Below are 16,054 nucleotides of genomic sequence, written 5' to 3'. Positions count from 1 at the left end.
GGGTTTTTACATAAGGAATCAGATGCACAGATGAATATCTTGAGATTATTTTCAGATTTAGTCACTTACTGATTTTTCAATATAAGACCACTCAACTAATGTCTATTTCATGCTTTTATTTCACTTTTGGCAGTGATGATGCCTGGGTAGTGTTATGATATTAATATTTCAAACATCTTAAAAGGTTCTTACAACGACCAGAATGCTATAACAATTCATTGTTAAGTAGTAAAAAGGTCTGAGGTTCTGAAGGTCTGAATTAGAAGACCCCTTTAAAACTTTTTAAGTTCCATTTTCTTTTTTTTAAACATTTTTTTAAATGTTTATTTATTTCTGAGACAGAGAGAGACAGAACATGAGTAGGGGAGGGGCAGAGAGAGAGGGAGACACAATCAAAAGCAGGGTCCAGGCTCTGAGCTGTCAGCACAGAACCTGATGCGGGGCTCGAACTCATCAGGTCATGAGATCATGACCTGAACCGAAGTCGGTCGCTCAACCAATTGAGCCACCCAGGCGCCCCAAGTTCCATTTTCAATTATTTTAATAATTCAGTTGCTGAAAAAAGTTTTGCAAAAGGCTTTTGGGTTTGAAATCTGAAAAAAAAAATTTCCGACAAGATTATTTAAAGCTCTAAAACAGGATACCACGAAGGAAGTTATGGAAATGTGTTTGGCCTATTTGAAAAAATTTTTTTCATATGAAACTATTAAAATGTGGTGGGATTGACTGGCCAAACTGTATAATTCTGTGGGGTCTTGAACTGAAATGATAATCTGGGTTGTAATATAATCCAAAACTCCTTAGAAATCACCAAAGCTCTTGCAGGGGAAAAGCTTGAGGTCTTTCCTGAAAAAATCAATTTCTTTAATTTTAAGGTCAGAATACTTGATTTGAACTGTCTACAAATTCTTTAAAAAAATTTTTTAATGTGTATTTATTTTTGAGACAGAGAGAGAGAGAGAGAGAGAGAGGGAGAGAGAGAGAGAGAGAGAGAAGGGCAGCGAGAGGGAGACACAGAATCTGAAGCAGGCTCCAGGCCCTGAGCTGTCAGCACAGAGCCCAACACAGGGCTCAAACCCACAAGCTGTGAGATCATGACCTGTGCCGAAGTTGGATGCCCAACCAACTGAGCCACTCAGGCGCCCTGAACTGCCTACAAATTCTTATCCTTTTTAGTGTCCTGCCCTTTTTGCCACAAAAGTGATTTCCTAAGATTACCTGATGCACACCAGAGTGTAACTCAGGATTTAGTAGGTTTACTTTGGTTGGTGGGTGGTTGAAAGACAAAGGTTTGGGAGATAAAGCCTTGTATGGCATAAGAACCATGACCTCATAAATATTTGAGTGTCTGGAGAGACAGATTCTCTACCTGTGGTCTTCTGACCAGTCTGGGGCAAGATTTCACTGAAAACTAGTGCCTGGGGGGCCATAAAAGCTGGACTCTATGTTTGATATATCTTCTATACTGTCTCAACCTTCCACCTTTTAATCTAATTCACATAAGCATCCTTTCTAGAATCTCAGCTCCATCTCCTTCCTAACCACTTCCCATATCCCTGCTCCCTTTAAAAATGTCCCTTGCTGTATTCATACCACCACCTCTGTCAAAAGAAAAGGGGGGAGGGTTGGAGTGACAGGTCCCTCATAAAGATTCTTTGGTATCCATAGGAACCACTTTAAACCAGTGCTGTCTCCCTTGGACTTCAGACTATAAACTCTACAGGGTGAGAGAAAGAGACATCACTGAATCATTCAACAATTGGCACTCAGTCATTCTTTGTGCTGGGAAGTCATCACTGTTGTTCAGGAAGAATAAAATCCATCACTTCCCTCTGTGTTTTCTGTAACAGAAAGCAGTTGTTAATTATCCTTTCTAAAGCTTTTCCTCTGCTGTGTTCTGACAAGGGTTTGAAGATGTAGGGAAAGCAGCTGATATGATGTGGTTTCAGGGATGACAGGAAAATCTCTATATCCCACCCTTACCTTCAAACTCATTTCCAAATACCTCCTCTCCATCCTGCTTAGTAATGCCTAACATTTCTCAATTAGAGGTTCATGCCTTTGGCTTAGAGATCTACCTTATTAAAAAGCAAACATCCCTGGGGGTGCCTGGGTGGCTCAGTCCATTGAGCCTCCAACTCTTGATTTCAGTTCAGGTCATGATCCCAGGGTTGTGGGATCGAGCACTGCGTCGGGCTCTACACTGAGCGTGGAGCCCGCTTAAAATTCTCTCTTTTTCTCTCTCTCCCTCTGCCCCACACCCACTTGCATGCTTTCTCTCTCTCTAAAATTAAAAATTAAAAAAAAAAAGCAAACATCCCTGGAAGAGTTAGGCTCATTAGAACTTGCATTATTAATCATTTTCGCATAACAGCCAGTTCATTAGATCCCTTCCTGAGAGGGAGAGATAGAAAAAGGAACTTCGAGCCAGGAAGGAGGGGGAAGCTGGAAGGAGAGAGAGATTTTACAATTTTACCCAGTGCAAGTTTACTTGGCAGGGTTGATGTCTAGGAGATGCTCTCATTCCCTAAGCCCATCTCTTACTTATATGATCGTTTAATCTTTCACTAAGAAAAAATAAATAATTTTTTTTTTACATTTTATTTATTTTTGAGAGACAGAGCACGAGTGGGGAGGAGCAGAGAGAGAATGAGACACAGAATCAGAAGCAGGCTCCAGGCTCTGAGCTGTCAGCACAGAGCCTGATACGGGGCTCAAACTCACAAACTATGAGATCATGACCTGAGCCAAAGTCAGACGCTTAACTGACTGAGCCACCCAGGTGCCCCCCAAAATAATAATTTTAATAAAATATGTATCTCAGTACAAGGAAGAAAAGCAAAACTAAGAGTAAAAAAGTAAGAATCTAAAATAATAAAGACATGGCTAGGCCAGCAATAGATAATGAGCAATACCTTTTAATAGTATATGATGAAGATAAAACTGAAATCCTATTGACTTATACTGAATTTTTAACATATTATAACAAAATTAAATGTCCAGAAATTTTTGTTTTATATATTTAAAAAATTCCATGAAAACACAAAACTATGTTTGAGAAGAGCCTTGTATAAAAATAATGGAGATATTTGGAATATTTGGATATTTGGATTTGTTAATACAATCACTATTATGTACTTCTTCAGCCTTTCCCAAACTGTGGAGGTAGTCAGTAAAAAAAATCAGACCTCTGCTTTTTTTTTTTTTTTTTTAAAGTAATCTCTCTGCCCAACGTGGGGCTTGAACTCACGACCCTGAGATCAAGAGTCATATGTTCCACCGACAGGCCCAGCCAGGTGCCCCCGACCTCTGCTTCTTAATGGATGCTTCTCTCTGTGAATTTTAACACAATGAAACAAGTATTATTGTACTTGCCCCTCCCTGTTGGTAGTATTACTCAGAAAATAAAAATCTTCCTGGAGGGAAATGGACTCTGGCATAAATATGAGTGAAGAGATATGTCTTCACTGCTGTGAGACAGGGTGGCATATGAGGTCAAACCAGGGACTCAAACAATATTCCTCAAGAATAACCACCAGCTTTTGTCTAAGTACACTCCTCTACAATGTACAATGTACATAGTATCCTATTAAATAAGATATGCTAACTTTATTTTTATTATTTGAAGCTCGATATCATTTTACAGCATTTTTGAATTTGGGGTATGAGTTTAACAACTGGGATTTAATTGTAGAGTGGATCTGCATTTATTGACATTAGAGGGACAGAGCAGATTAGAGCAGTGCAGAGCAGGGGTGACTGGATGACTCAGTCGGTTACGTGTCTGACTCTTGATTTTGGCTCAGGTCATAATCTAATGGTTTGTGGGATTGAGCCTCATGTCAGGCTCTGTGCTGACAGCATGGAGATTGCTTGGGATTCTCTTTTTCCCTCTCTCTCTGCCCCTCATGCCCCAAAATAAATAAATAAATAAAAAGAGAAAAGAGCAGAGTGGAGACTAGCCAAGGATGTGGCTTTTGGAGCAAGACTACTTGAGTTTGAATTCTGGCATTTACTGGTTATGTGACTTCAGGCAAGTCACTTTTTCAAATTCTGTTCCTCAGCTTCCCCATCTGTAAAATGGAGAGAATAATATATGGAGTGGTTATAAGGATTTAAAGAATTAATCATATAATGTACTTAGGAATCCGGCTCATTGTAAACACTTAATGAGTGTTAGTCATTTTCACTGGATAATCCACAAAATGGACAGTTCAAAAGCAGGGAGTGAAAAGTGGTTTAATGGAGTGAGACCAAGGAGAGAGCAGCAAGAGACATGTTTAACTCAACTGTGCTCAGTGCACTCAAATTTAGCATCCAGCAGCTAGCTTCAAGGTGTCCTCTTGGCTCTGCTCAAGGGTGAAGATTTAATTCAGCAGATAGCCTGGGCCTGCAATTAGCTCAAAACTCCTGACTGCTAGTCCCAAATATGAAGACCTCTCTTGGCCAGGGATCCTTTTGAAGTCACACTCGGCATGCTGCCACAACCCCGAAAACAAACCCAACTCACCATGAATCATAAAGAAATTTGTTTGTAAAGATGTATTGGCAGAGGGCTGGGGGTGAAAGGTGAAAATCGAGGGGACAGGGTGGTAAGATTCATGTTGCTTGCTTTACACCAAAAACCTAATGCAATTCACCATTGGGTGTGTCTCTTTTTCACATGCCAGTTGCCCCTTTTCCTTCTGGCATATATACGAGTGAAGAGAAAGGCTTCTTTCAACCTCTTACATGTCACTCCATGTCACTACCTCCCAGAGGCCTCTCCATTGCCCTAGAGAGTTCACCTGTGGCTCTCCACTTATGTTCCTCAACCAGACAAAAGCCTGGGAATTAGATCAATTTCTACTTAATCTGGTATGCCTCTTGGGGGTTCCCACCCTTCTATATGCAGCTTATCAAAGTATTCACCCAACACAAACTAACCTCTTTCTTGGGAAACTTCTGCTTGCAAGAAAATGTTCTCTATCTATGCTTAAAGCATACAGTGGGTGCTCAACAAATAATAGTTCCCATCCTAGAGCCATTTGAGGATCTGACAGTAGTTGTAGGAGAGGGAATCAGGAAAATGAAAAGGGCAGGGAAAGAGTGGAAATCTTGCATAATTGGGGTAGATTTAGTATTATACCACTTCATAAATTTTTTCTTGCTTGAAGATTTTTAAGGGAAAGAGAAAGGAAGTAGAAAGGCCACAGCGATTTCATAAACATACACCAATAATATCAAACTATAAGAATTGGTTGTTAATTTATTCTTTTAAAATTTTTTTTAACGTTTTTTATTTATTTTTGAGACAGAGAGAGACAGAGCATGAATGGGGGAGGGGCAGAGAGAGAGGGAGACACAGAATCGGAAGCAGGCTCCAGGCTCTGAGCCATCAGCCCAGAGCCCGACGCAGGGCTCGAACTCACGGACCGCGAGATCGTGACCTGAGCTGAAGTCGGACGCTTAACCGACTGAGCCACCCAGGCGCCCTGGTTGTTAATTTATTCTTAAGATTGTTGACAAGTAGACTGGGCTTTGACAGAAGACCCAATCATCCTAAAATTGCTATATATATATATATATATATATATATATATATATATTTTAAATTTTTTTTAACATTTATTTATTTTTGAGACAGAGAGAGACAGAGCATGAACGGGGGAGGGTCGGAGAGAGGGAGACACAGAATCTGAAACAGGCTCCAGGCTCTGAGCTGTCAGCACAGAGCCCGACGCGGGGCTCGAACTCACAGACTGTGAGATCATGACCTGAGCCGAAGTCGGCCGCTTAACTGACTGAGCCACCCAGGCGCCCCCTAAAATTGCTATATTAACATTTATTTAGAATCTCTTTTGAAGCTGTGCTAGACCTGTTTATCAAGACTGGAACTTTATGGAAGTTCTGGCATGCCTCAAAAGCTCCATAGAATTTCATGATTTCTCCAAATTTACACCAAGAGCTTCCCTCCCTTATATATTCTATTTCCTTAAAGATTTTGACAGCAAAAAATATGTTCTGAGGTAATTAAATGGGAGGAGGTAGCTTCAGGCTGGCATTATTTTCAGTCTGAAAAAAAAAAAAATGGGGGATGACTGCTTCTATGGTTTCTGAAAGGATTAGTTTTTACCTGATGTTACTTGCCTTGCATTTCTAAGTAGAAAGACAGCCCATGAGCTTCCTCAAGCCACAAACAGTCTGCCTGGGATCTTGTTCAGTCCCTACCTCCCGGACTTGGAAGAGAGCCTGAGAGGCGATGATACGCAGAGAGGGCTCAGGGTCACACAGCAGATCTCTCAGATCTATGTGGCCAGAAAACACACGTGGGAGGTGAATATCTATGGAAATGATCACTGATCCAGACACCAAACAGCCAACAAGCCTACAGTAGGTGAGATAAAGGACTATTTCTAAGAATCTGTCTGAAAATTACACATTTGTAGATCAATTCCAATTGTGACCTACAAAGCATTCATTTTTGAGTTTCCAAATAGTTTACTCCTTTACAATAGCCACAATGCCAAGTAGTCCACCTGAAGTCAAATTATCTGTCAAGCCATGTCTAAGACTGCTAATTTCTAAATTCCTGTGTTGGTCCTAGAGATTACTCTTAATTCATTATTTTCTTTTAAGTGTACTTTATTTTTTTTTAAATCTTTACCTTTTGTTTTCTTAGTATAAAATAAATACATGTTCATTGCCTAGAAAATTTAGATAATACATGTAAGCACTGGAAGAAAATCAGCTATCCATAATTCCACCACCAGAGAAACAGTTATATTTCTGTTTTTTCTATTCAGTTACATACATGTGCTTTTTTGTTAAAATGAAACCAGGTCATCCAGATTATCTAATAATTTCTTGTTTTATTTAATATTGCATCATCACTTATCAAAGTCATTAAATTTTTTTTCTATGATATTTTCATGGCTTTGGGGTACCTGGCTGGCTCAGTCAGTAGAGCATGTGAATCTTCATCTTGGGGTCATGAGTTCGAACCCCCATGTTGGGCATGGAGATTACTTGATAAAAAAAATAAAAAAAATTGTTTTCATGGCTTCATGGGATTCTATAATATGGATATGCTACACTTTATGAAAGCAATTTCTCAGTATTTCTAATCTTGGATGTTTTCCATGTTTGCTATTTTATTTATTTATTTATTTATTTATTTATTATTTTTGAGTATTTTTATTTTTAGAGAGAGAAAGAGACCAAGTGTGAGTGGGGAACAGGGGCAGAGGGAGATAGAATCTTAAGCAGGCTCCACGCTCAGTGTGGAGCCTAATGTGGGTCTAATTCCACGGCCCTGGGATCATGACCTGAGCCGAAACCAAGAGTCAGACGCTCAACTGACTGAGCCACCCAGGTACCCTTCTGCTGATTTTTTTTTTTTTTTTTTTGAGAGGGAGAGATTGAGAGAGAGAGAGAATCAAGCAGGTTCCACACTCAGCATGGAACATGGAGCTGGATGTGGAACTTGATCCCACATCCTGGGATCATGACCTGAGCCAAAATCAAGAGTTGAACATTCAGCCAACTGTGCCACCCAGGCACCCCTCTGATTTTCATAGGTTAAATTCCTAGAAGTGAGATTGATAAGTCAAAGTATATATTTATTTAAAGGGTTTGATACATATTGCCGAACTTAAATATAAAAAAGGTATATCTATCTATGCTCATACCAGTGCAGTGTACAATAATGTCAGTTTTCCCTTAACACATTTATGGTGACTAATAATTAGTAACCTTTGCCATTTTGGCAGAAAAAGTCATCCTGGCATCTCATCGTTGTTTTGTTTTCAAACTTTTGATTACTAGGAATAATGAATATTTTTCATATATTTACTGGCCATTTATCCTCTATAGACTGCTTATTCATATTGTTTGCCACTTGTCTTTTGAGATGTATTAATTTGTTGGGGTCCCTGGCTGGCTCAGTCGGTAGAACAGGCAACTCCTGATCTTGGGATCATGGGTTTGAGCCCTATGCTGGGTGTAGAGATTACTAAAAAAAAAAAAATAAACTTAAAAAAAGAGAGAGATGTACTGATTTAAGGATATTAACTCATTATCATAGTACAAATATATTTCCTACATTATTATTTGGTTTTTAGCTCTGTTTCTTTTTTTTTTTAATCAAAGTTGATTTTTAAAATTTTTATATAGAGGGGAGTCTGGGTGGCTTAGTTGGTTAAGCATCCAAATCCTGATTTCAGCTCAGGTCATGATCTCATGGTTTGTGGGATAGAGCCCTATCAGGCTCTGTGCTGACAGCACAGACCTGCTTGGGATTCTTCCTCTCCCCCTCTCTCTCTCTCAAAATAAATATTTAAAAGAAATAAAATTTTTATATAGATAAATCTATCATTCTTTTACTTTATGGATCTGTCTTTGGTATCATATTTAGTTAGATAAGGCACTCTCTCTCTCTTTTTAAGTTTTATTTATTTAAAATAAATAAATCTCTGCACCCAACCTGGGGCTGAAACTTACAACCCTGAGATGAAGAGTTGCAAGCTCTTCCGATGGAGTCAGCCAGGCCCCCTAGATAAAGCTCTCTTTTTAATTTCCAGTTCTCCGAGGTCTCAAAAATGCTCAAGACCTCTTCACAGTTTGAAGCTTTTTATTTCTTAAGTAGCATTTTAGCCTTTAAATTCATGTTTATTTCCAAAAGGGAATACTTAACTATTTTTAATTTCTTTCAGTTCTTGCATTAAGATCTGTTTCACAGAATACATGAAGGAGTACACATCAATTCTAGAATCTAAAGGAATGGAACTTTATTTTGTCATGAAGTCAGTTTAAATTCACATTTAAAATTTTGTTATTTTTCTGTTTAAATTTAGCTTAAAAATTACCTACAGTAAATGACATAAATTTGTTCAGGAGTGCTGGAACACCCTATTCTAAGACAGATCAGGCACTGTTAGGGAAGGAAGAGGGTGGGATTATTCCATTAGATTGAACCACATGAGAATGTTATTTGACTTGATTTCGCCCTACAGATTGGCAATTTCATATGGTTCATATATAGATCCTATACATAAATGACTTTAGAATGAAAAAGGAATTTTGCTCCCCTTGTGTTAGATTAGAAAATAATTTCCTTTTGGGGCACCTGGGTGGCTCGGTCAGTTGGGCATCTAGCTTCAGCTCAGGTCATGATCTCATAGCTTGTGAGTTCGGGCCCCATGTCAGGCTCTGTGCTGACAGCTCGGAGCCTGGAGCCTGCTTCGGATTCTGTGTCTCCCTCTCTCTCTGCCACTCCCCCACTCACTCTGTCTCTCTCTCAAAAATAAAAACATTAAAAAAAGTTAAAAAAAAGAAAATAATTTCTTTTTAATTGAACAGAATCAACCAGGCACAGGCCTACCTCATAGAATAAAAGAATCTATTTTACTTTTACTTTTTTTTTTCTTGCTTCTGATAGCTGTGAGGAGATAGAAGAATTTAGAAAAGTGGCATGATCTTCCATTTTTTTTAAAGCTTTTTTGCTTTTTTTGTTATTGTTGAGGTATAATTGACATACATTATATATTGGTTTCAGGTGTACAATATAATTTGATATTTGTATATTTTGTAAAATGATCACTACAACAAATCTGGTTAACATTTCTCATAATTTTTTTATACAAATTATCTTTTTTTTTTAGTATATGTGCTGCCAAAGTGAGCACCAAATCATCTTTTAAAAAAAATTTTAATTAATTACTTTGAAATGAACTCTACCTCCGATGTGGGGCTCAAACTCATAATCCTGAGACTAAGAGTTGCATGCTCTACTGACTGAGTCAGCCAGGAGCCCCTCTCATAATTTTTTTCTAAGATTTTATTTTTAAGTAATCTCTACACCCAACATGGGGCTTGAAACTACAACCCTAAGATCAAGAGTTGCACACTCTACTCACAGAGTCAGCCATGTGCCCCTCTCATAATCTTTCTTAAATAAGGTCCAGCTTCTGGCTATTTTACCAGTTGTATATTCTTATTTTAAAAGCAGTGAATTGTTCAGGATTTTATTTTATTTTTTTAAATATTTTAAGTAATCTCTACACCCAACATGGGGCTTGCACTCACAACTCCGAGATCAAGAGTCTCATGCTCTACCGACTGAGCCAGCCAGGTACCCCCAGGATTTTAATTTGGTTCTCTTAGTACATACTTTTGGGTGTGAGGCTTAGCATTTCATGGCATTTCTAATTGTAGGACTACTTCTTAAATGGGAATAAATAGTTCTCTGAGTGCTAAATCCTCCAAACTGTACAGTTATAGAAAATTTCCACTCACTGACAATTCAGAAAGCCATTTATGTTATGGTTGCCTTATATGATTATAAAACATCTGTATTACCAAGGTTTACCATCTCACAGGACAACTGCTTATGGAAAGTTGTGCCACAGCCATTTCTGTGGTGCTTGTGAGGTATCATCATAATTTACTAAGATAGTATTTCTAGGTAATGTCTTATTTCCCGAAAAAATTCAGAAACTGTTCCTGAGACACTCATCAAAGCTGGCTTCCAGACAAATAGGGTCATGTCCTTTCCTAATCGGGTAGTTGGACTGCGATGAGACCATCATTCACTTGAAGTCACCAAGGGCTTTCTTACTGCAAAAGTCAGGCCCTCTGGTTCCCAGGGTCTAAATTCTGTCAGAGAGCCTGCCCACTGTCACTGCCTCAGATCCCTTTCAAAATGTGAGATGTCCCAAACCAAACCCAAGTGTGTTGTCACTCACCTTTCTCTATCCAGTCAGTGCCTTTCATCCTGAGCTCACTGTGATCCACGTACTTCAATAAGAGCCCTAAATGTAGGATAAAGTCAGTGAGTCTGTGGTCTGGCTCTGGCTCTAAGCAGTTGGCAGAACTGGCCTTTTGATAATTAGATTCTAAAACTTTGACTTCCAAGTGCCTGAAAGTTACCTAAAGACAACAGCCCCTTTCTTCAAAAAAAGTATTTTTGAAGTTATCTTCATAAAGAATGAGGATACTCAACAACACAGTTTGGGAGAATATAGGGTAACGTGACTGTAGAAATGAAAAGATTATTTATACCTACAAATAAGACTGCTGCTCTTCTGATAGGAAGCTTTGCATTCTTGGAGAACATCAATGTTTGGGCTACGAGGTTAACTTTCCCCTTGCATTTTTTTCCCTAAGTGGGGAAAAAAGTAAGAGTAGAAAGGAGTGAAACGCACGACTATTTTTGTCAGCCTCACTATAGTTTCCGGAGTCAGGGACTATGTCAGACATCGGACACATATAGCATAGTGCTTGAAATAGTGATTGTGGTTGCTTAGCGCCACAATAATAAGCCCCTAGACAAAGTTAAATCCTCTGAATACACCTTGCTCACAGCCACTCATGCCACATACTGTGCCCGTGATGCCTCTAAGTCCATCTCCACCTCTCTAAGTCTTCTCTGTCTTGAGCTCTGCCTCCCTATCAGCTCTTCCCCCATCACCCTTGCCTTCCTGACCTTACTCTGCTCTGAGCATTTTTGCAGGTACTCCTCTCTTGGCACATATCATTTTACACCTTGAGTTTCCACTTAACTTCCCACAGAAGTTTTATCCCCCTTCCTAGCTAGCAAGCTCCCTTGGGAAGTTTGTATCCTTGGCATGTTTCTAGGTTCCCCATGGACTGTTGCACATTGGATGTGTTGTGCCTACTGGCTGAATAAATGTGCCTCTCAGTGGGTCTGCTACAGGGATAGGCAGCTTGGGATAGGAGGAGGGCAATCAGAATCTATTCCTATAGATCTTACGATGGTACATGGATAATCTATAATCGGAATTTCTGCTGTAAATATTGTTATCACTGCCTCAGATGTAAGTTTGCCTACAGGTCAGAGAGATCATCCCCAGTGGAAAGCCTGACACTGTGAGGCTTCCTAGCCCTGTAACTCTGATCGGAGGAGCCGCCACTGGGTCCTAAATAGGTTACACAAATGGAAGATCCCTGTGGGAATAGTCAGTCCTAGGGTCTTCATAGTAGGATCCCAGCAGTTCTAGAGTCAGATGTCCAGAAAACCATGGATAGGCCCCCTGAAACTGCCCTGGCTCAAGCCTTCCCCTGAGATTGGCCCCAGTAGCCTTAGTTAAGTCTGGGAGGGGAAAGGATGCCATCTGGGTCCTAGCAGAGTCAGTGGCATGCTGCTAAGCATGCTGCATGGCCCATGATAGCCTAGCAAGCCTTGCTTGGGGCTCCCTAAACATGTTCTAATGGAGGGTAAAATAATCCACTACACCCAAGAAAAGGATTAGAGATCACTGTAAAGGCAATACATAACTCCCATTTCAATTCACTCCATAAGCAGTTTTTTGAGCATGTACCATCAGCCCTATACCCTGTATAAGCCTCTGACCCAGGTTAATGGGGCTCCCAAGAATTCAAAAGAGAGTCTTTCTGATGAGAAAGGGTGGTAATAGAAAGTGCATCTGTGACTCAGTTGGGAGGAAACTGTAGAAAAATAGGTTCCCAAAGCAAGACGGTTCATGGATAACAGCTGCTGATGTGAAAGGGGATGGGAAATATTTCCTTTATGTCGTGTTCCTCCCTTAAAAACTACATCAGAAAAAATAAGTACGCTAGCATATGAAAGAGCTAACAAAGCCATTATTGCTCACGTACAAAGAACTTGCAGACTTTTCCAACTTTGCCACACCTGATGTACCAGGGATCTTTGCAGTACACTTCTTGGGGCAGCTTCCACTTCAGGAACTGGGCACATATAGTTAGGACCTGCCTGCTTTCCTGTGGAAAGGATTATCAGAGATCAGCATTTTTCAAATATTTCTTTTTTTAGCTGACCTAACTTTTCTTCAAATAAAACTGATACTGAAGTCCAATACGAAAAGCTGATAAACTCAGAATTATCCTGGCTAAAGCGAGGGCAGGGATGGAAAGGCACCAGAGTCCTGTCCTCCTTCAATTTCCCCAGTCAGTTCCTATAGGGGACTCATAAAGCCTGCAGAATTGTGGGGAGGATGGAGAAGCCACTGGTCTAGGGCAACAGTGAGAGCTGTCAGGTGTAATACCCAGAGCAGGGATTTGGGCAGGAGTTCCCACTCCCCCACTCCTAGACCTAGGGCTCCTCCACCCACGTGCTGCTCCTGTGATATTCTCCTGTCACTTTATACAGGGAAGTATAGCTTCTCTTCTCCCAGACCTTGTGGAATCTCTGACTTGGAACGACTTCTGGAAGGCACTGATCCCTTCCTGATCCAGATGCTTGAGCAGAATTTAGCAAGTAGGCTTCTTCTCTATTCACTGCTCTCAGAATGCTTCCCATGTACCACACACCACCTCAGATGAGTATCCAAGCAAGTATTTTGTCCCACGTCCCCTAGATTTGGACCATTCTTTTGGAGACTGATAGGAATACAAGTTAGTTCAGCTACTCTGTTTATTTGTAAATATCTAGTAAAGTTAAAGATGCCCAGATATTCTACTTCTGAGTTTATTCCCTCAAGAAACTCTCACACAGGTATGCAAAGAAATACATAAAAGAATGCTCATTGCAGCATCGTAGTAATGAAAAACTGGAGGCGATGTAGATGTCCGAGCATAGGAGCACGGGAGAAGTGTGAGGGTATCCTCAAGACGGAGGATTCTCTACGGCAGGAAGAATAAATGAGCGGGAGCCCCACATGCAGGCAAGTCTTATAACGCTAAATATGCAAAAAAGAGCAAGTTGCTGACAGATTTACAAATGATACAACATACGAAGTGTTTTCCTACATATAAAGTTTTAAAACATGAAAACATATTACCACAGAAGTTGGTAACAATACAGTTCAGGATGATAGTTCTTGAGGGAATTCATTTGGGGATAGGTGTGTGATTTATTCCTATTTTATTTCTTACAGTGGGTGGTAGATATATGGGTATTTATTATGTTCTCTGTGTTAGTGACTCCCAACCTGTTTAATGTTGGATTCCACCTCTCTAGCCTTGAAGACAAGGCTAGGGATCATTCAAGGTTTGAAAGAAAATAAGCCCAGAGCCTCGGCTGCTCTATGCCTTGCCTGACTGCCAAGGGCTGACAGGGGTGGGGGTGGGGTGGGATGGGTATCAACGCATCCACATATCTATGACCCCTACAGGACATACTTCTCCATCACTCGGTTGGGAAGCTCTACTCCATACTTTATTGGGGTCTGAAATATTTCATATTTCTGTTTATGAGGCCATAACACTTCCCCCATGTCAAGACACCAGGGCCCACTATAATCTTAAATCTTGTTTCTGATTCCGCTTTCATTTCTGTAATGGGGAGCATAAATAAGGGCAAGTTCAGCATTTTTCCAGAATCCTTGTGCACCTCTCTGGTTTGCTGTAATTGGTCGTCATAGTTAGCACCTTGGGATGGATAGGCTCCTGAGGTATGGGAAAGTACTAAAGATGATGACATCCCACCCACAACTCTATGACAGAAACTTGTGGAAGATTAAGGAGATGCAGAGCCTTCTTTAGATTGTCAGAGGAGCTACTATTTCTGACTTAGCCTGAACACAAGTCTATTTGTCCAAGGGCCATGAGGCAGTTCTTAAAGAAAAGAAAGGTAATGGGATATTGTTATTGTCATCAACAAAAAGTTTGTTGAATTGGGCACGGTATTTAGGCCTCTGTGCTAGGCTAAATATTGGGGTGGGGTAACAACAAGGTATATTTATTGTTCTTACCCACAAAGGGCCATAATTTCCTATACAGAAATAAGGAGTAAGATTTTTTCCCATAATTCACTTAGGCAAAATAATCGAAAGGTAGTCTGTGCTAGAGGAAATGCTGAATAAAGATGGTACCGCAAAGTCCCTGCCCTCAAAGCTACAAAGCTTATTTGCATATTTGGCTCTGGATTGGAAGTTGTTCAGGGCCGAAAGAAGTTTGACAGAGGTGTTACCTCAGCTACTGCATCATTTTCATCTTGAGAATACAGAAGTAGTGGGACCAAGCTGTCTAGGACTTGATTCTCTATACCCTTCTTATCTGTGTATTTCACAGACTTTATGGAGGCTCCAAAGAGGGTCATGGAGAAACGATGAACATCAGGTCTCACCTATAAAGTATCCAAAGGGAAGCGACTCATCGAAAGTGTTCATGCTTAACTTGCAAGGACTAGGTCAGTTGAAAACCCAGTCCTAACATGAGGCTGTGTAGCTGTAGGTAGCTGAGGGCAAGAAGCCAACTATAGGTAAAGTTAGCAAGACCTGCTGCTTTGTGCTACTGGTTGTTCTCTCACTCTGCATATGAGAAATGTAGTCAGCACAGTTTGTGCCTGATACTAGTATTAACTACTCACACAATCTGTTTTGCCAAAATTCAAAAACCCAACCTTGCATATTTGACTCTTCCAAGGACATGGTTCATTGTGCTCCATGCATTTCTTTTTTGAAAAATCTTTTGGGATTTGGGATGGGGACATATGTATAGTCCACCACCTTGACCCATCCTGATTGTTCCTTGAAAGACATCTTTTCTTATACCAACTCCTCCCCCACCCCATGATCAGGGTAAGTCTCTACATCTCTCTAGAGACTCTCCTTGGCAAGTCTCTACATCTCTGTTTTTTGTTTTTGTTTTTGTTTTTTAATCTGAGAAAACAGTAACACCAGTCCTGCTAACATCACAGGTTACCTGGAAGGATCCCAATTTCTATTTGCTGTTATGCCAATTACCCTCCCCTAGGAAAGTCTCTCCTCTCTCATTGTCTTACATCACCAAATAGGGAGAACAGGATCTTCATCATGGCAGTCAGGGTAGTGAAATCCATTGTCTCGACGAGTTGCAGGAGAATCTGGATGGCCAACAAAACAATCTTCTCATCGGTTTCACATAAGAGGTCTAAGATGCACGGCAACAGGCTCTTGATGCCTTCCCTCTGTGTGCCCAAAGGGAGTGCACCATCACCTCTCCTGATAGCACTTCATCTGTTACCAAAGTAGGGCTCCCCAGCTTAACTCAGTACCTGGTGCTTGTTGAATTTTTGGTTGGTCTGGCTAGTTAAGAATAGAGAAGTAAAGAGGGCATGATTCCCCTCTCAGTATTGGCAGGGCTGATAGAGAAT

The 16,054-nt window shown here is 40.3% G+C and overlaps 2 protein-coding genes across 3 annotated transcripts in view; one reads left to right on the top strand and one right to left on the bottom strand.

The window, feature by feature from the left end:
* The window catches only part of MANBAL (mannosidase beta like), a 296,121-nt gene that overhangs the window by 112,473 nt on the left and 167,594 nt on the right, over positions 1-16,054 (top strand). The gene's annotated exons all lie outside the window — the stretch shown is intronic.
* Positions 2,808-16,054, bottom strand: part of MROH8 (maestro heat like repeat family member 8) — a 58,917-nt gene continuing 45,670 nt past the window's right edge. For both annotated transcript variants that reach the window (XM_019458548.2, XM_019458547.2), the window contains 7 exons: positions 15,704-15,868; positions 14,891-15,046; positions 12,619-12,741; positions 11,041-11,140; positions 10,725-10,790; positions 6,126-6,287; positions 2,808-3,329 (listed from right to left, as the gene is read on the bottom strand). In XM_019458548.2, coding sequence (XP_019314093.2) covers positions 6,139-6,287; positions 10,725-10,790; positions 11,041-11,140; positions 12,619-12,741; positions 14,891-15,046; positions 15,704-15,868 — 759 coding nt within the window. In that variant the 3' untranslated portion in view covers positions 2,808-3,329; positions 6,126-6,138. The remainder of the gene's footprint in view (positions 3,330-6,125; positions 6,288-10,724; positions 10,791-11,040; positions 11,141-12,618; positions 12,742-14,890; positions 15,047-15,703; positions 15,869-16,054) is intronic.

The sequence above is a fragment of the Panthera pardus genome, unplaced genomic scaffold (assembly GCF_024362965.1).
Source record: "Panthera pardus isolate Hobbes unplaced genomic scaffold, ASM2436296v1 HiC_scaffold_25, whole genome shotgun sequence".
Classification (NCBI taxonomy): Eukaryota; Metazoa; Chordata; class Mammalia; order Carnivora; family Felidae; genus Panthera; species Panthera pardus.
Note: the sequence above shows the minus strand (reverse complement) of the source record. Positions and strands in the feature narration are given on the sequence as shown.